At 35.8% G+C, this 19,869-nt stretch overlaps 3 protein-coding genes across 3 annotated transcripts; 1 reads left to right on the top strand and 2 right to left on the bottom strand.

Annotated features, from left to right (window-relative positions):
* Positions 1–107: 107 nt before the first annotated feature.
* On the bottom strand, positions 108–3,355 carry LOC106407138 (UDP-arabinose 4-epimerase 1). Its single transcript, XM_013847938.3, has 10 exons — positions 3,237–3,355; positions 3,053–3,121; positions 2,669–2,804; positions 2,284–2,408; positions 2,073–2,186; positions 1,782–1,981; positions 1,448–1,684; positions 1,205–1,334; positions 683–827; positions 108–592 (listed from the first exon to the last, which is right to left on the bottom strand). Exons 3-10 carry the CDS (start codon positions 2,727–2,729, stop codon positions 345–347), a joined length of 1,260 nt encoding a protein of 419 aa, XP_013703392.1. The 5' UTR covers positions 2,730–2,804; positions 3,053–3,121; positions 3,237–3,355; the 3' UTR covers positions 108–344.
* Positions 3,356–9,256: 5,901 nt separating this feature from the next.
* On the top strand, positions 9,257–10,506 carry LOC111206354 (glutathione S-transferase T3-like). The gene is made up of 2 exons (XM_048757315.1): positions 9,257–9,278; positions 9,761–10,506. The coding sequence occupies exons 1-2, from the start codon at positions 9,257–9,259 to the stop codon at positions 10,504–10,506; spliced, it is 768 nt and encodes a 255-aa protein (XP_048613272.1).
* A 4,326-nt stretch (positions 10,507–14,832) lies between these two features.
* LOC106411276 (pentatricopeptide repeat-containing protein At1g30610, chloroplastic) lies at positions 14,833–18,620 on the bottom strand. Its single transcript, XM_013852005.3, has 8 exons — positions 17,337–18,620; positions 16,957–17,148; positions 16,792–16,873; positions 16,516–16,707; positions 16,293–16,406; positions 16,119–16,209; positions 15,878–16,035; positions 14,833–15,789 (listed from the first exon to the last, which is right to left on the bottom strand). Exons 1-8 carry the CDS (start codon positions 18,593–18,595, stop codon positions 15,007–15,009), a joined length of 2,871 nt encoding a protein of 956 aa, XP_013707459.2. The 5' UTR covers positions 18,596–18,620; the 3' UTR covers positions 14,833–15,006.
* Between the last annotated feature and the right edge of the window lie 1,249 nt (positions 18,621–19,869).

Genomic DNA, 19,869 nt, shown 5'->3' with positions numbered 1-19,869 from the left:
TTCTTCCTGTGAAGGCGTTTGATCCACAAGGCGAGCGTGCGCCACAATGTCGCAAGGCTCTAAAAATGTCTATAACAGAGCTTAGAAAATAAAATGAAAAGCTAATATATTATGAAGACTAATAAATAGATAAGCATTATGAGAAAGGTAGTACATAAATATAATGAATGGCTGCTTCCTACCAGAACCTAAAGCCATTACAAAATGAATATCAGCGTGACACTAATCAATCAAAATCTCTTTTATAATATCTTATTTTATATTTTTAACATATAGACCATCACACTCCTAACGCCTCTCAGTACCATCAAAATCTCCATTCGTCAGCAAGGGAATGAAGAAAGTTAGTAAACCGAGACAGATGAGGAGGTTGAGCCATAGCCATTACGGTGCAGCTTCTGCCATCTCCAAGCAGTCTCAAGACTCTCCTTGAGATTAGTGTGCTTAGCCGTCCAGTTAAGTTCTTTCCTGATCTTGCTAGGGTCACTATAAACCTCAGCGTAATCACCTGGGCGTCTAGGCAAGTAATCGATCTTGATCTCGACACCAGTGGCTTTCTTGCACGCCTCAACAAACTCTTTCACCGAGCTACCTACTCAACACCAGACATTTAAAAAGCTCAGTCTCTAAATCTATATGCGATTCTTTAACAGTAATGTAAAAGCCAAAGTCAATACAATACCTTTCCCGGTACCAACATTGTAGATTCCAACTTTGCGGGGTTTTGCTTTTTGGAGAGCTTTAACATGAGCATCAACCAAGTCAGTAACATCAATGTAATCCCGTACGCAAGTTCCATCGGAGGTTTTGTAGTCTGTTCCTTTGATCTAGCCATATACCAAAAGAAAAAGAAAATCTATGAATAAAGAATAGTCAAAGGTTGTAGCCACGTGAATGTGACAATTAGAATAAAATAAACTTTGCTTTAATAATAAAGGAAGCTCAACGAGTTAAGTTGTCTCAATTATGTATTTTGCTCTGCTGTACACTACTATTAGCTGCAAACATTCTTGAGCATGTTCTACAGCATGTGCCAGATCCGAATTACACCCAAAAAAAAGGCGAACTTTAGAATCAGACGGAACATAAACTAATGATGACTGTCCAAAGAACAAAATGTCAAGACCCTGACACCATCTTCCAAACATGGAAATCGGAATTTAACTTCAGACAAAAGGTTCCATGAAATGAAGGAAGTGATTACCTGGAGACCAGGCATGATGCCACGTGCAGCATCAAAGCAAGCACCGGAGATTCTTCCATGCTCTCGCAGCTCAGGCCTTGGTGCTTCACCCAATCTACCCTCTGGATCAGACCCAATCACATTGAAATATCTGGAAAAAAAAAAAAAAGACAAGTGAGAAAGAAGTTTGTCAGCTTCACGAAAAACATGCACAAGGCCACTAGATAGAAGTTAGGGAGAAAGAGTAGATCACTCAAAACAAACCTTAGGATCATAACCGCCATGTTTGAGTTTTTCGAGAAATCCAAAATGATGTCTTCTGCCATCTTCTTAGCCTTACCATATGGATTAATTGGCACCTGAGGAGTCTCCTCTGTAATTGGCATAGTATCAGGCTCCCCATACGTTGCACATGTGCTTGAATATATCAAAGTCTTTACTCCATGAGCAGCCATTGTCTCTAATACCACCAAAGTGTTCGATGTAATATTGTGATAATACCTGTAAATTAACAGAACATAAAGTCCACTTCTTTCACATCTTCACAACAGAAAATATCAAATGCTGGCTTAAGGGAGAAGCTGTCAGTGATACTCACTTAAGAGGGAACTGTGTGCTTTCCCCAACGTATGCAACAGCAGCGAAATGCATCACAGCGTCAAAGGCGTTCTCAGAGAATATCTTGTTGACAGCCTTTGCATCTCCAAGATCAGCATAAATAAACTGAAGCCTTCCGGGTTCCGGAAACAGTTCTTGCAAAACCTTGACTGCACCGAGGTTCCCACGTGATAGATTGTCCTGTTGAACCCAAAAAAAAAAAAAAAATTTTACTTTGACCAGGATATCAACATATATACAAGAGTAAAAGAAGACTGAACAAAGGAGATACCACAATGGTGACTCGGTAGGATTCCTTAAGAAGCCTAAGAGCTGCATGGGAACCAATATACCCAGCACCACCAGTGACTAGAACATGTGTAACCCCTGGCTCATGTATAGAAAACTGAAACACAGAGAATCAAGGAACCATTTAGAAACTCAAGCAATGTTTCATCAGGACCAATAAAGAACTCTGAGCAAAGGAGAGTAAGAAGTTGTACCACACTGGGAGTATTGAAGGTTGGAGATTGCTTAAGCATGAAAATGCACAAGGCTGTGAGAGAAGCGGTCAAAAGAAACTTTCCAAGGTAATTGTTTTTCTTCTTGGGGTCTGCGTAATCCAGTCCTACATTCCCAAAAATCACCAAGATCTCTGTTAATATTATACAAGCCAAACATGACAAATACTCACAAAAAGATCCACACTTTGAAGCTCCTTAACCCAGAAAGCTTCATATTTTATTAGGAAGCAATCTAAAGTTTCAAACTAAATTCTCAAAACACACACACACACACACACACAAAGTTAAAGTTTCAGAAAAAAGAAGTAAAAATTTAACCACATTCAGAGAGAAGTTAAAAGCAAGAAAGAAGAGATTTAAACACCTCCAAGAGAGAGAGATCTGTTTTGCCTCGCTTGGCTTCTTGCTCGAGTAAAATTGAACATTTTTCTGATTCACTTCAGCTCCCGGAAACAACGAAATAAGCTGATGATCAGCAGCTCCCCTACTCCCTAATACACCTGCAAGAAAAATAAGAGAGCAAAATTTGAATTAAAACATTTTCAGATTAAAGAAATAAGACCCCAGATTGGGAGAATCTTGTCGGAGCAATGTCGGTCCCATGAAAAATGACAATTCAAAAAAAAAAAATCAATGCAAAAAAAACGGAAGAAAGAAAGAAGGAAGGAAATGGGCTCTTATGCGAAAAAAAAACAGAAGCAAAAGAAAAACGCCAAAAAAAAAAACCAAAAAAGCAAAGGAAACGCACCTTGGAGAAGAAAACAAGAACGGGCATTAATTGGCAGCTCACGTGTGTCCACAGAAACAGGTTTTTCCTCTGCATAAACGAGTCGAACCAACCAGATTTTGAGGAAAGGCTCGAACTTTTCTTGTGGGTTCTCTGAGAGAAAAGATTCAATTTTTCTCAATTTAAAGAGAGAGGGGAAACGTACGATGAGGAAAGAGAGAGAGAGAGAGTCGGGCGGCCAAGTAGGCGCGTTTCCGGTGATGGCGATATGGAGAGAGTAGGCGGAAATTCCTCGGTTTTAAGATGCTGCTATTATTTAAAATTAAAGTGTTATTTGCAAAATAAATATATATTTGACTTTTTGTCAGCTTTTTTTCTCTTTTATACTCTTTTGATACTTACATGACATGTGGCAAGAATGATGGTGCAGTCCTCGTAATTCTGTATTATTATTAGCGGAAATTAGAAAATTATGACATTTTGAACTTGAATTTGTCACGATAGGATCTGTAGAACATATTTTACTAAAATAGGATTTTAATTCCTGTAAATACTACACTATCCTTAATTTACCAATTAAGTTGAATTATAATTATAAATTATAATTATCGTAAAAGATTTTTAATGTTAAAATATTAAAAAGTAAAAAAATAACAAAAAAATAAAATAAACAAAAAGGAAGACACTGTCATCCCGCAACCCTGATTTTTTTTTCTCCTTGTCTTCTCCGCCGTATAATCGTGGCTCTTCCATGGCGATTTAGGGTTAAACGGAGAGAAGCCTTGTTCTTCGTTGGTGTTTCATCTGCCCGTAGTCTCTACTCTCGTTTTGGTCATCCTCCTCTTTGATCTCACTGAAGATACAACGAAATCGAAGTGTTTTTCCTTTTCCTCAGACGGGTCAAATCAAATTACGAAGTGTTCTTCCATCAATTTCGTCAAAATCTCACATTTCTTCATACAAGGTATTCGATTACATCTATTAATTCTCATCTAAAACAAAATTGAAGTGTTCTTCCATTTAACCTAGATTTTTTTTAAAAATAATTTGTCATGTTTCTTAAGTAAATTTGTTTCTTAAGTAAATTTTTAAAAATAATTTGTCATGTTTATAACACCGCGCTCTGAACCTTGGATCGGACACGGGGAAGCGGATCGTTACAAATCTACTTCTCTCAGACCTTCACCCTTCCATCAGATAACCTCATTATACCGTGAGATTGTAGTCACTTCACCGCACTATTGTGTCGTCAATATGTGCTTCTCATACCATCAAACTGCATTGTTCATGTAATATTGTATTCCATGTACTGTCATGTTGCAACCTTTTCATCATAATGCACGTTAGTTCTATCAAGCCACAATCATCTGTTATATTTCATATTTTGTACCGGCATGCAAAACTCATTTTATCAGACTTCTTGTTCATGTGATGTCAGATTGCACATTTGTATTGTTAGACTGTAATCTTTGTCATGCACTCTCTTTTTTTCTCTAATAATATAGTCCTCTTGTTATATTTCACATTATGTCCCGCTAAACCACAATACTAACATTAGACAGCAATTATCTGTTGCATTGCATTTTTTTCATACTACAATCCTTCTGTTAGATTGTACCTAATGGCAGACCCACATAAAGCTAAGAGCATGATTATTGGGAGTTCTTGGGGTGGAGTTCTTATCGGAATATAAGAACCCGTCTCTTAGCTTTTAACTAAAAAAACTAAGAACTGGTTCTTAAATAAGAGTTTTAAGAGCCAGGTCTTAACTTTTTTAGTTAAAAGTTAAGAGACGAGTTCTTATATTCCGCTAACAACCCCACTCTAAGAACCCCCAATGATCATGTTGGGTTCAAGTAACACCCTTAAATCTTAAATAAATTATATTTTAAATTAAAATTTTATTGATTAATGATAATAAAATGACGAAAAAAATATTTTTATCCCACTAAATTTAGAGTAAAACTCCTTCATGACCCAATTAAAAACTATCCTAGGTTTTCCACTTATTATACCTTCATTATGTTAGATCGTAATCCTTACCATTTATATTCCATTCCATCAAACTACAAGTTTTTATATTGGACATACTCATAAAATCCACGTTAACCATCTTTTTAGTATATAAACACTGGTTTATCAAGAATACTCAAGAAAAGCACGCATATTCACCTAAACATAGTGATCCTTTCAGCATTTTTAACATGTTTTAAAACTTTTAAATTTCAAGATTATTTGCTTTTCAATATGATTTCAATTCCCCAATTCTTCAAATTTGTAAGTTTTTAATAATAATATTTAATTTATTTTTTGACACTGAAGCTCCAGTTCCGATAATACAACAACACAATACTTACAAACGACGATCTAAAGAAACCGGCGAGCAAGAGGGTTGGGAGGTAACCGCAGTCCCTACCAAATGCCACTAAGACCTACAATCGCCGGAAAATCACAACCACCCGAATGCACTCGCAGAGAGGAGGAACTCTGGAGCAAGGATGTTATACTCCTCAGAAGAATAGAGACCTGACCAAACTGATGCACAGAGGAAAAAGACTCGTTAACGATAGTCCATGAGAAACGGCGAAAAACGGAACCAAAAGCTTGACTAGAGAAAATAGAATAGCCGCTAGTAGAACCAATGAGAAACCCAATGGTAAACCTTCGGGACGACTACCTTGAGTGCACTAAGAAGAGACGAAACTAGAAGAAGAGCAAGGAGGAAGCATCACGAAACAAGGAAAGAGATTGAGCCATAGACGACTCGTCATCACACGCCAAGCCGTTAACACACACCACCACCACCTAGAATAAATGTGTCAACATACCAAGACAGCTGAGTCGATGGCTCTGACACCATCGAGGATCCCACGCCATAGCAAAAATGGTTAGATGATTCTTGTGAGTTTTAAAAAGAAGAAAGAGAAAAAAGGAGAGAGATATTTGTTGTAACGTTGTGGGGTTTGAAATTTGCAAATTTACTATTCAAAGTATTAAAACTATTTATTTTCATTTTATTCAATATAATTATATAATTTACATATAGTTCTATTAATTTTATTTTTTATATCAATTTAATATTTATAAATATTTTTACTTAAATACTCAAATGTATATTTATATATATATATATACTACTAGTACATAAAATATATAAATATGAAAATATATATATATATATATGTTAAGATTAAAATTATATTTATTGATATAAAATAATATATGTAAAATAAAAAGTTATGTATGAGTAATAAGAATGTTTGCAACTTTTCTCTTTAGCTGATACACTTTTTCTAAAAAAAATACTAATTTAGTGAAACCAAAATATTCATAAATAGTAATAATATTGTGATTTTCCCTTTATAATGTGTATTTGTTATTTATTTATAAAAATTTAAAACTAATATTATATATATATATATTTGAGATTCGGAAAACACACATTCTTAGAATGAGATCTTTGTTGGAGATGTTTTACATATCTCTATATATTTATTTCTGTAATACAAGAGGTAAATTATTTCAGTCCACACTTATTTTTCATCTAAAATAGAAACTATTATTTTTTATTTAGAGAAAGAAATCCATTCCTCTATGTTTAATGTAAAAATAAAAAAATGCGAACATAAACATTTTATAATTACTTATTAATACATATATTAGTAATTAAAAGACTATAATGATAAATTATTATTTAGGTTTTAATTTGAAGATTCTTACGTAATATATATTTTTTAAAAATTCTTTGTATACTACATTCTTCATTCATAAATAAATCTTAGAAATTACTGAATATTATCTTTTCAGTTATACAAAATTTAGAATTTTACTTGATTAATATTTACTTATGTGTTTTTTTGTTTTTAATTTTAAACTTTATATTAGAAGATATTTTTGAATAACAACACAATATTATAAGAATTATCTTTTTATTTTAAAACATACTTTTTAGATTTTGGATAATTCTTGTTATTATTAATTTTAATCAAATATCTTATCAAAAAAAAATTAAATTCGTTTTTGGTTTTAGCTAATTTATGTATTTTATTCATTAAAGGTATAAACGATATTAACCACTCTAACTTTAAAAAAAAATTTGTATACTATATTCTTCATTCATAAATAAATCTTAGAAATCACTCAGTATTATCTATTCAATCATACAAAATTTAAAATTTTACTTGATTAATATTTAGTTATGTGTTTTTTGTTTTTTTTTAATTTGTAGTTTTTTATTAGAAGAAATTTTTGAATAACAACACAATATTATAGGAATTATATTTTTATTTTAAAACATACTTTTTAAATTTTAGATAATTATTGTTATTATTAATTTTAATCAATTATCTTATCAAAAGAAAAGAAAATTCGTTTTTTGTTTTAGCTAATTTATATATTTTATTCATTAATGGCATAAACAATATTAACCACTCTAACTTTTAAAGTAAGAGATCGAATGCGAAAATCATTTCGCAAATAATAGTATAGATTAAAAATATTATTTTGAAAATCTAAATTGGAGTATATTATATTTTTATTTGAGCGTATATTTTAGAAAAAATAGGAAAATATATAAGAAATAGTTTTGTAGACCTATAAATTTTATTTTTATTTATTTTTTAGATGGAGTTCTTATTTTATGTTTTCAGTACTTTTTGACTCCTACAAAGGCCACCATAACAAAATATCCATATGATTATATTTTAAATAGTTACGTGATCGACGAAGTGTCTAAATCATTCAAATTATGTGAACAAATACTGTTTGATTTCTGTGGAAAATTCTATGTCGATGTATTAGAGATGCAAATATTTTTGTTAGGAGTTTGTGTTACTAGGTTAACAGTAGTATTTTGACGAAAAAGGTATATAACTAACAATATATGGAGGAGTAGTAAATAAATGAAGTTATTATCTGGGGAAGTGCCTTTTTACGGAAAAGTCAGGATCAGCCAATAAGATCGCCGCACTTGTTAAGCTCCGGTAACTGTGCGTACTGCGTAGATACCAACTCCGTCGTGCTGACATGTCGGTAAGATTTCTTAGTGCTTTTGTGATAAGAGCACCTTTATCGCTGTTTTCAAATCCACGATTTTAGGTGTTTTTTATTTTTTTTTTAAAAAAATTAGCTAATTAAGGTGAAAACGTCTCTTAATCAAGAGCACTAGAGATGGGGTTTCACGGGGCACGTGTCATTTATGCACCATCTCTCTCTCAACCGTCTCGTCTTCTCTCTTTCTCTCGAGGTGAAACCGAAGGTGAAACCAAAGGCGAAACGGTGATCTCTCCGCCACGATGATATCTCCTTGTCGACGGCATCAGCCGGAGTCTCTATCGGTGGAATCGTCGCCTCTCTCTCTCTGGTCGACGAATCCGCGTCTCCCTCGCTCTCCTCGACGATTCCGCCTCTCTCTCTCTCTCTCTCTCTCGATCTCGTCGATGAATCCGCGTCTCCGTCGCTCTCTTCGACGATTCCGCCTCCCTCTCGATCTCCTCGATGCCTCCGCGTATCTCTCGCTCTCCACGACGGTTCACCGGGATCAAGCTTCACTCCACCTCTCTCTCCGGCCCGTGGCTATCCTCGACGAAATCAAACCGAAAGTAAAAGCAAAGTGTTTTTCCTTCTCTGTCTGAATCATTCGTTGTTATATAGATTCGTTTGTTGTGTTGCATGTGTCTCGTGTTTGTTTATGTCTCTTGATTCAACTCGGTTATGTCTCTGTCTCTATTTGTTAATCATTTTTGCGATAGCTTATGTCTCTGTGTTTGTTTATATCGATCACTTTATAATTCTTCATGTGTCTCATGCGTCTCTTGTGTTTGTTTATGTCTCTTGATTCAACTCGGTTATGTCTCTGTCGCTGTTTGTTAATCATTTTTGCGATAGCTTATGTCTCTGTGTTTATTTATGTCGATCACTTTATAATTCTTCATGCGTTGCTTGTGTTTGTTTGTGTCTCGTGATTCAAGAGATGATTAATCAAGGTGTCTCAATATATCAATCGGTTGTGTTGGATAGTTTACGTGTCTGTCTTTGTTTAAGTCGATCAGTTCTTGTGTTTGTTTATGTCTACTGATTCAAGAGATGATGTCTCAGTATTTGTTTCTTAAACTTTCTTGTGTCTGAATCGTTCTAGTGTTGATTATGTTTCTTGCGTTTCCTTTTCAGATGGACGGATAAAGAGAGTTGGAGTTTCTTCAAAGAAGAGGTATGTGGTTTGGACAGATGAAGAGGCAAGCAATTTCAGGTTAGATAAATTTCAACTGTAAATTGATTGTGAATGTAAACTGGAGGTTTTTTGATTGCCAATCTGGTTAGATAGAAAGTAGGTAGATAGCAGTTAGGTGGAATTGAAATGAGTTAGATAAATGTCTACTTGATGTTAAAAGTTGAAGTGTGATTAATGAGTTAGATAGCAATGAATGTTAGATAAATGAGTTAGCTAAATGTCAACTCCATGTGGTTGTGGAACTGATCAAAGCGTTAAACGCTTTCTCTCTTCTATTAAACAGATTCCTTCTTCTCTCTTTCTCTTTCTCTCTTCTTCTTAGACAAATTGTTTTCCTTCTTCTCTCTTTCTCTTTCTCTCTTCTTCTTAGACAAATTCAGATATGGATTCCAATCCATATATGAATTTAAATTTTGTTGATCTTCTTCAAAGTCAACAAGATACTGGCATCGATTTAGAATCCTCCCCTGTTCCTATATTTGGCTCGTAAGCAACTGAAGGTTCAAACTTCGAACCAGACAGTCCTGCAGAGAGTAGAGGACGCCGCACGTGGACTCCAACAGATGACAATGTCCTCATCAGCGCCTGGTTAAACACCAGTAAAGACCTTGTCGTAGGGAATGAGCAACGGTCGGTTGCTTTCTGGAAAAGGATAGCAGCCTACTACTCGGCTAGTCCCAAGATCGCTGAGTGTGACAGAAGAGAGTCCTCACAATGTAAGCAAAGGTGGCACAAGATCAACGACTTGGTGGGCAAGTTTTGTGGAGCTTTTGAAGCAGCAACTCGTGTGAAAACCAGTGGGCAAAACGAGACTGATGTTCTCAAACATGCCCACGAAATCTTCTTCAACAACTACAAAAAGAAGTTCACATTAGAACATGCTTGGAAAAAGCTTAGACATGACCAGAAGTGGTCTGATCTTTCTTCGGCTTGCTCTCAAGGAGATTCCAAAAGGCAGAAGTTAGATAACGGTTTGCACTCAACCTGCTCTCTAGCTGATGATGGAACGACTCGACCCCCTGGTGTTAAGGCTGAAAAAGCCCGTGGCAAGAAACAAGTCGGCGATGAGAAAGAGCTTGATGAGTTTCAGAAAATGTGGAGAATCAAGCAAGAGGATTTGGTTATTAAGGAAAAGCTGTCGAAGATGAAGCTTCTGGACAGAATCATGGCAAAACAAGAACCTCTAGATGCTGATGAAGAAGCTCGGAAGAAGAAGTTAATTAATGAGTTGTTGATGTCTAATTAGGTCTTGTTCCCCGATTGGTCCTTAAGTTTTATTGTTCTTGTTCCTCGTCTATTTCTTAAGTTTAAGTCTCGGTCTAGTTCTTGTAATGGTCTGGTTAGTGATGATATAAAATGTTTTAAGAACTGATCAATGTTTGTCTTTGTCTCTCGAATTTTATTGTTCTTGTCTTTGTCTCTCGGATTTTATTGTTTATTGTTAGTGATGATATAAAATGTTTTAACAACTGATCAATGTTTGTTATTGTCTTGGTCAGGATGCTTGCGGGACAGAGTTTTGGAGTCTTGCCTTCAACTGAAGCGAGTCACGGAGTCGACTGGAGTATGTGTCTGTTAGTGTATGTGTCTGTTAATGGCAAGTGGAGTATGTGTCTTTATGTGTCTGTTAGTGTCAAGTGGAGGATCACGGACTGGTGGATTTGTATGTCACGGACTTTGTGTGTCTATATGCATTCTATTATACATGTATGTTTGCTAAATGCATCTTCTCTATTTATAACAACAACAAACTCATGTTGGAAAGAATTATATATTTGTTTGGCGATGAGTACCTAAGAAGACCAACACCGACTGACCTTCAACGTCTACTTGATGTTGGAGAGTATCGTGGATTTCCCGGAATGATAGGAAACATCGATTGTATGCATTGGGAGTGGAAGAATTGTCCCACCGCTTGGAAATGGCAACATTCTCGTGGTTCGGGTAAACCAACAATCGTTTTAGAGGCGGTTGCTTCATACGATCTCTGGATATGGCACGCATTTTTTGGACCTCCAGGTACCTTAAACGATATCAATGTTCTTGATCGCTCACATGTTTTTGATGACATAATAAAGGGTCATACTCCGGAAGTCACTTACTATGTCAATGGAAGAGAGTATCATTTGACTTACTATCTCACCGATGGTATTTATCTGAAATGGACAACTTTTATCCAATCTATTCAACTACCACAAGGGCCGAAAGCAGTTTTATTTGCTCAACGTCAAGAAGCTGTCCGAAAGGATGTCGAGCGTGCTTTTGGAGTCTTGCAAGCTACCTTTGCCATTGTTAAAAATTCGGCACTTTTTTGGGATAAAGTCAAAATAGGAAAGATTATGCGAGCATGTATCATACTCCATAATATGATAGTAGAAGACGAACGAGATGAATACACTCAGTTTGATCCTTCGGAGTTCCAACAAGCAGAAGACAACGGAAGTTCACATGTCGATCTCGATTTCTCTACAGATATGCCTACAAATATCGCCAATATGATGGTGTTCGAACTAGAATTTGTGATAGACAGATGCATCAACAACTGAAAGATGATTTAGTTGAACATGTATGGTTTAAATTTGGACGTGATGAAGACAACAACTGAGCTCAGACGCTTCTTTCAAATATTCTCGTTTGTTTTGCTAATCTTTGTTTTCATGTTTTAATTTAAAAATCTATGTCTACAATGTAATATTTTATTATGTTTTATGTAAGAAAAAAAATTTAAATTTCAATAAAAAATGTTTAATATTTTTTTTTAATAAATCTAAAATAAGAGACTTGCAATGGAGGGAAAAAAATCTCAAGGTTCTTAATCAACTCTCTTACCAAAATTAACTTTTTAAATACTATTAAAAATAAATTAAGAGACCCATTAGGGTTTTTAGGATAAAGATGGTCTAAGACTTTGGCGTTGGCATTATTAACGAATAGAGATTATCAATTATGACTTTAATTTTCTTAATCATCATTAATTCCAATTAACAAACATAAAACTCCATCTATCTAAATCCTAATTATTTTTGTTTTATTTAAATAGTTTCACGGTCTGTAGCTCTTTTAGAATAATCTGAAGTAAGAAACGGTGTTACTTCAATTCCCTCTAAATTTTACCGATTAATGAAAAGAGTCCTATCCCCATTTTTACCGAAATATTTTATTTTTCCTGATTTATATCAATATGTTTTCTTCTGTTTACTAAACAAAAATAAAGAATAATATAATTATTATATATTTTTACTTTCTCCAAATTAATTCAAATTACTCGACTAATTATTCTTAACAGTATACCAATCAGACCTTCAATCTTCAAAATAAAGATTGATTTTATACCTTGATTATTTTATTTTTTTGCTAACTATAAATTATACTAACAAACAAAACTAGAACTGTTCAAAAATCTATAGCACAAGCATTACGTGACAACCTATCTACTTTACTATGTATTCATCGTATGACGAATCTGTGCTAAAAAAATGTACAAATCCTTAGTTTTGTGAAATTCGTCTAGATGAAATGAAAAACATGTCATTTTGTACAAACACCATCTCCACCAACTCAAACAATATATTGTAAACACCAAATCTAACTTCTGAAAAAACTCCATACACTACATAGTCTATATAAAAATTGAGCATTCTATTTGCATTCCTTTTTCTCGTCAGTATTTTGTCTATTCATGTTTTCCGACAGAACCATTCTAGTGGAAAAGGATGTATCCTTTCATGTTTCATATTGTTCTGAATTATTGGGCTATAAACATTATTTTGAATATTTTAAAATAAGTAATTTTAGAAATAAAAGAAGAAGATCAATAAAAAATACCCCATCCGTTCTATAAAATAAAATGTTTTGGAGAGTATTTGATGTTCCAAAATATATATTATTTTATTTTTAATGTATTTTAATTTTATTGAAAATTAGTTGACCAATAATATTTGACGACATTATTTATGATTAGTTTAAATTTATACTAGTAATAATATTATCTTCTAAAATTAATTTTCTTAATCTTATGTTTTATGAAAAATATCTTTACCTGTGGAATGGAAGGAGTAAAAAAACATCAAATTAGGCCAGTTTTGAAAAAAAAAAATTCAAATTATGTTATAATAAAAACTATATTGTAGAGTGTAGATGTTAGGTTGGGGTCTACATAGCATGGCACAGTCCCATGAAGTAGCGCCACGTACGTGTTTTGGTGCCTTTAAATGTCTTAAAAGCGCCATCGTACCCTGCGGACAGCCCTCCTTCACCTAATGCGTTGTCTCCTCCTCTCCATCCTTTCTTTTCTATTGTGTCGGTTATAACTTTCACCGTCCTATGTTCAACTATTATTTACATTTCAAATTACAATCAATCGGTCACTACAATTATATTATTTTTCTTAGCTATTTATAGACCATGATCATGCATACGTCTTTTGATAGAAGATAACAGTGTTTGCTGCTTAGTGGGTTTGTCTTTTTTGACGCCGATGCCATTTGTATCTTAGTGGTGATTATTGATGTTTACCCACCTGCCCTAACATGCTCAAATCACATTCAAATTGTCTAGTATCGGTTTATTAGTACCATTTTTTTTTGTCACACAAACTTTTATTCATATAATCATCATTCATCAGCCCGAGCATATTAAATTATCACACACATGAATTGCTGGCTAGCTTCATGTAATAATGCGTATCCAAAAGAAATACTGGTATATCAAAATCAAAAATTAATTTGTTTAGTTCTATAACTATTACAAACCAAAAAAGCAGATATGTTTGATGCGAAGGCAATAGGTTTGAAAACAATATAAATATACGTGTATTAGACCATGACTAACCCGGAGTTCTTAGAGTGGAGTTGTTAATTTCCGCTAATAACTCATCCTAAGAACCCCGAGTTAATCGTAAGTGTTTGACTTCATTATATAAGTTGCAATTGCTATTGACCGACCATTCTCGTGCACGTTGACTTTCTATTTCTTCACGTCTCATTATCATTAATTAGTTATTTCGGGTGGCTTAAGATACGACACACTTTATCCCCTTCACATTCCAACAAAAACACAATTAAAATTTTAGTTTTATGAATTTGTTAGCCTATTTTTGTTGCTAAAATGAATTTGTTTTGTTTAGAACTACGCTAGTTGAATGTATATTCGAACGTTTGAAGAATCAAAGCAAAAAAAAAAAAAAAAATCTTTTAAAGAGATCGTGGAGAAAAACAAATGAGTACAATGATTTGGAAGTCGTAGATTTGGCTTTCAACCAACCAAAATACTTGTATGTATTTTTAATAGGTTGTTATTTAGATAGTGAGTAGACTACGCGGTTTGAAAAAAACCTACTTTGAACTTACGACTTGTAAAAAAAAGTGTAGTTCATCATTATGTAATAGTTCAACTTATGACTTTTCCAATTTATCAAAGAAGTTTATCATAAACGTTTTCTCTTTTAGATGTTAACACATTGTCTCCTTAAATACTTTGCTTTTGACATTAGATACGCAATAAATAGCAACACTTTGAGTTATGTTCTTCAGAATTAGGTTTGGGATTGAGTTGTCTCGCAACTAATTAATTATGTATAAACTCTAATTGAAACTCTATTCAGATAGCAGCAATGATTCACATACCTGATAACACGTAATAATAATAATGCACTTCTCAGTTCTCCCTCACCTCTTTCTTCTATTTTTAAGAAATCACAACAATCACAGCCTTTTCTTATAATGTTATAATAAAGAGTTTCAATAACTTACAACACTTGTGTTCTGTTCTTCAGAAACTCTTTACAAGAACTCAAAAGATTCCCCAAAACCGAATCCGAAGACTCACTTCTCAAACCCACGCGCCTGTTTACATCGTCCATTAACCTCAAAACTGAATCTTTCTCAAACCGGTACAAGACCTTGGACCATGCGTCCGTGGACCATGCCCGTAGCTCAGTCTCCTCAATGTTACCATTAAGAACAGCAAGAGAGGATATGGCCGTTGCATGATCGCCTTTCTCGAGCTTCCTGCAGAATCTCTCTTTGATTAGAGGCGAAGGCGGAATCCTATTACTCCGTCTCAGATGTTCCCATGTCTCTTCCATCACTTCTTCCTGTCCTGCTCTGCTAGCTTCAAGAACCATTTTGAGATGACGTTTAGCATTGAAATGGTATCCGTGACGCAACATCTCCCTATACGCATAACCAAAATCATCCCACTTTTTATGTTCAGCGCAAGCTTCTAGCATTGTGTTGAAAGTATACGTGTCTGGCAACACTCTCGATTCGAAATCTGAGCTGCTTTCTATATTATTTCCATCTTCCAACATCTTCTGGAAAAGTTCCCTGCCTTCTTCAAACAACCCGTCTTGTTGTAGATAAGCTTTTAGCATTATGTTGCAAGTAACTAGGTTCGGGTTGCAGACCTCCTTCATCTGATCAAAGATATAAGCTGCGTTCTTCACGTTTCCGGAGTCGAGGCATGCTTGTATAAGGCCAGTGTAAGTCACCACAAGAGGCTTATTTGCAACTCTACATATCTTCTTAATCTGACATTGGATGGTATATAATCAAGATCAGCTTTTTTAGATCAGATTCTCGATAAGCTTTAAGGACTACTGGGTTTATAGAGTTTACCGTATTAAGTCCTTCATTACACCTTCCTGCGCTACATAGACAGCGAGCAAGGTCGTAGTAAAGAGCAGCTGATCCAACAATACCACGGCTTTCCATATCCTCAACCGTCTGTATGGCCTCATCGGTTTTGCCTTCTTTCCACAGTGTATTAACAAGAACTGATCACAGGATGAGATGGTTGGTTACACTCCTTAAAAACTAATAACGTAGAGGAAAAAAAGACAAAGAGTTCACAAAATACCTCTGTATGCTAGAGCATTAGGGATAGAGGATTTCTGCATCTTCCTGAAGAATTCATGAACTAAGTTGTATTTCTCACATGCTAGCATCACCTGCTTAGACAGACAATACAAATCCACTACTGAATTGTGTTGCTATAGAACATTAAGTGTTAAGAGAAGAAAGACTATTTAACCTCCATGACGAGGCCATAGGTGACAGGAGAAGGTTTTTGTCCTTTTTGCTTTAACTGCTGTAAGACCCAGAATGCTCCTTCCCACTGCTTCCGTTGAACACATGCGTTGAGCACCTGTGGTGGATGGATACCCAGCACTTACATTAGATAAAGGTAGGCTATATATATATATATACATATATATATATCTTCAATAAGAAGGAGACAATCATAAATCACTGACCGCATTGTACACAACAACGTCAGGTTCAAGCCGGGGATCCCATTTTGCAAGTGTCGTTGGCTTGAACTTCTTTTTAGGTGGAGATCGCATTGTGTCAATCACATGAAAGAGTTCCTTTATATGACCAGCTTGTCCAAGTGTTACTGCAATTGAACGGTACGCTACCATATCCGGATATGATGATATTTGTAACTGGTGAAGAAAAACACAAAGAAAACCTCAGATCATAACGGAAGCAAAAAGAACACATACATGAATGGTATAAGGGTTTTTTACCATCATTGCATGGAATACATTGAGAGCTTCCACAGGCCTTCTTGACTTACCAAGCACATTTAGTGCAGTTGTGTAAACGATTCTGGATCCAAAAAGGTAAAATCTGTCAGCATTATTAAGACTCTAGAGTTCTACAACTGAATTCCAACAGCTCACTTTTAGTACCTTAGCTTGTTTGATTTGAAACGGTCTTGCCTTTGAAGCCACTCAATGACTTGAAGAACTCGTCTCCAGTTTCCAAGTTTCCCTAGAAAGTGGATCAGTCTCATTATAGTGTAATCCGTATATCTGATCTTTGCACTCCGGATCGCCTTCGAAAAGAGCCATTCAGGCATATTGATGTCTGCACCATTCAACCTAGCGAAATAAACTTCCTTAAACATAAAATTCAGCTGAATTTGATAATAGTTTCATGAGAAATGAACTAATCTAACTCCCTAATCTCATCTGCAAGACTGCAATAACACACAACTAAATCAACATATCTAACTCCTAGTGTCTTTCTTCAAAGTAACCAAAACTAGATAGCAACTTAAAACACATACACTTTTGCCAACTTCTCGATTCTGTCTTCCATTTCGAGACGTGAAGTTGCTGGCTTGTCCACTATGTCACTGGACTCATCGGAAAATCTAAAGGCAGGACTTTCCATGTCAAACAAGCTATCATCATCTTTCTTAGCACCCACAATCCTGGTTCTACTCAACTTGCTACTTCTTAACTCATGCCTCTCGATGGCTAGTCTCTCAATTCGACTTTCCTCAGCGAGAAGATCCAAACCATCTCCCCTGGAACCTCTCTCACTTCCTCTTGATGTACCATTGACACGCTGATACCTCATCATCTCCTGCTTCGGATTCTGTCTCCTGAAACCCTCATCTTCAGGCACAATCACTGAAGGTTCACCACTCTTACTCCATTTGACATCTTTGGCTATTCTCTGAAAGCGCCTATCTCCAACAGTATCAGCGTTGGAACCTCTATCAATCCCTTTGGATGCATCAGGGGAACGATGGTAACTAACCATCTCCTGCCTCACGTACCTTTTGTTGAAGCTCTCATCTTCTGGCGCAGTCACTGAACAAGATTCACCAGTCTTACTCCATTTGACATCTTTGGCTGTTCTCTGGAACCGCCTATCTCCAAGAACATCAGCTTTAGAACCTCGCTCAATCCCTCTAGATGCATCAGGGGAACGCGGGTACTTAACCATCTCCTGCTTCGCGTACTTTCTTCTCCTGAAGCTCTCATCTTCTGGGACAGTCGCTGAAGAAGTCTCAACACTCTTGCTCCATTTCACATCTCTCTGAATCCCACTTTCCTCATTCCTCTTGAAATCTCTGCCGTCATCGCGTTTCTCGCCGCTGACCAACTCCTGCCTCGAGTATCTTCTCCTGAAGCCTTCATCTTTAGTCTTCACATCTTCGACACCTCGTCCCAACACTAATCTTCTTCTAGCACCATCATCCTCACCTTTGTCTATAACCAAGGCGTCGACTTTCTTCTTCTTGTTCCGAGCTGTTTTAACCGATTCCATGATTTGCAGGTACTGATCGAAACTGGGTTTGAACTCACTAACCTCCTTCGCGTTCAAATTCAAACACAAGATTACATTTTTCTTCGATTTCAGAGGAACGAGCCGCCGGCCGTTGAACCAAGCTTGAGGAAACACCGGTCTTCGGAGAGAATTGCGGCGAAAGTTCAGACTTTCATCGAGGAAAGAGGCGTTGACGAAGCTAATCGTCGATATCATCACCGCCATTTCACTCTGCAACTTCAAAGTTCGAAATCTATCGACTATCATCAGATCACCCCTCCAAGGCAACGTGGCTGGATAAATAAAAAAACTATTTGATATGTGACGGATCGTATGTAGCCCAACTATTATTGGGCCTTAAGATCTGGGATCAAGACGTATAACCCGAGAACCGGATTATGCTTTAACCGGTCCGGTCCATGTCGAAGAGCTTGAACGTGCTTTAAGGTCATATGTGTTGGATCCCGGTTTCACCCATCTCCTTATCCAAAGAGCCCAAAACCGATCATCATCAAGGCCCACCAAGATCAAAATCCATCCAGGGTTCGAGAGGGCCAGGACCCAAGAATCAAAGACATTAAAAGCCATCACTAATGTACTCGGTCCACGCCGGAAATCACACCGCCATTATGATCTGCCTAGAAGACCTACCTATAAAATAAGGAGGAGGCAAGAACAAGATGGGGATGGTCCGTAGCTAAATGATACACTCATTATACAGTATTTCCGTTGCTACCAAGCATCACATGTATTCTTTTGTATTCATCTTTAATATTATCAATAAAACATCTATTTTCCCTCTTTGATCATAGGTTCATAGCTTAGGCTTTCTATTTTGAGCTTATTTGTTAGTGAAGTTTTTATTTCCATAAATCCTATGTCTAAGTGAATTTTAGGATTCATCGATATGGATGATGAATTACTGTAAATCCCAAGCATGTGTATTGTTTGTTTGGTTCAGTGAGGAAACACCACAAAGATTTTGAGTAAACCGGTTCGTGGGATAAGAAGTTAAGAACTACTACAAAAGGAGATATTTTTTAGTGTTGGTTTAATTTGGAACCAACCGCAGACATGGTGTTGATTACAGAATCCATTATCTCTTGCTAAAAAGAAGGTACTCAACGGGTAAATACTAAATACAATGATGTAAAGCGAGTGTAATGACTCGTGTTAATTAAAAAGTTAAAAAGTTACAAGTATACATTGGACCTACTTCTTTTGATGCGGCTAGTTAATCATGGCTTTCATCTCATGTGTGCTTCTAGAACAGTAAAGCATATCTTCTTGTCTCATGAGAAAAAAAAAGGGGTTAAATCTTGGTTTTGTTTGTTCGTATGCTGCTAAGTGAAGAATAAGTATTTCGAGTCTGGACCGATCTGGATACATCCGTTATAGCTTGATCGGTTTTGTTGTTTTGGTTGAAAATGGTCAAAAGAAGAAGAAGAGTCACGGGTGAGTATAAGGAGAAGAAGAAAAGCGACTTATCAAAGAATCTTACCGTTGGACAATAGACAAAACGTCACCTAAAAGGCTAAAAG

The sequence above is a fragment of the Brassica napus genome, chromosome C5 (assembly GCF_020379485.1).
Source record: "Brassica napus cultivar Da-Ae chromosome C5, Da-Ae, whole genome shotgun sequence".
Lineage (NCBI taxonomy): Eukaryota > Viridiplantae > Streptophyta > Magnoliopsida > Brassicales > Brassicaceae > Brassica > Brassica napus.
This window is presented reverse-complemented; position numbering and strand designations above follow the sequence as displayed.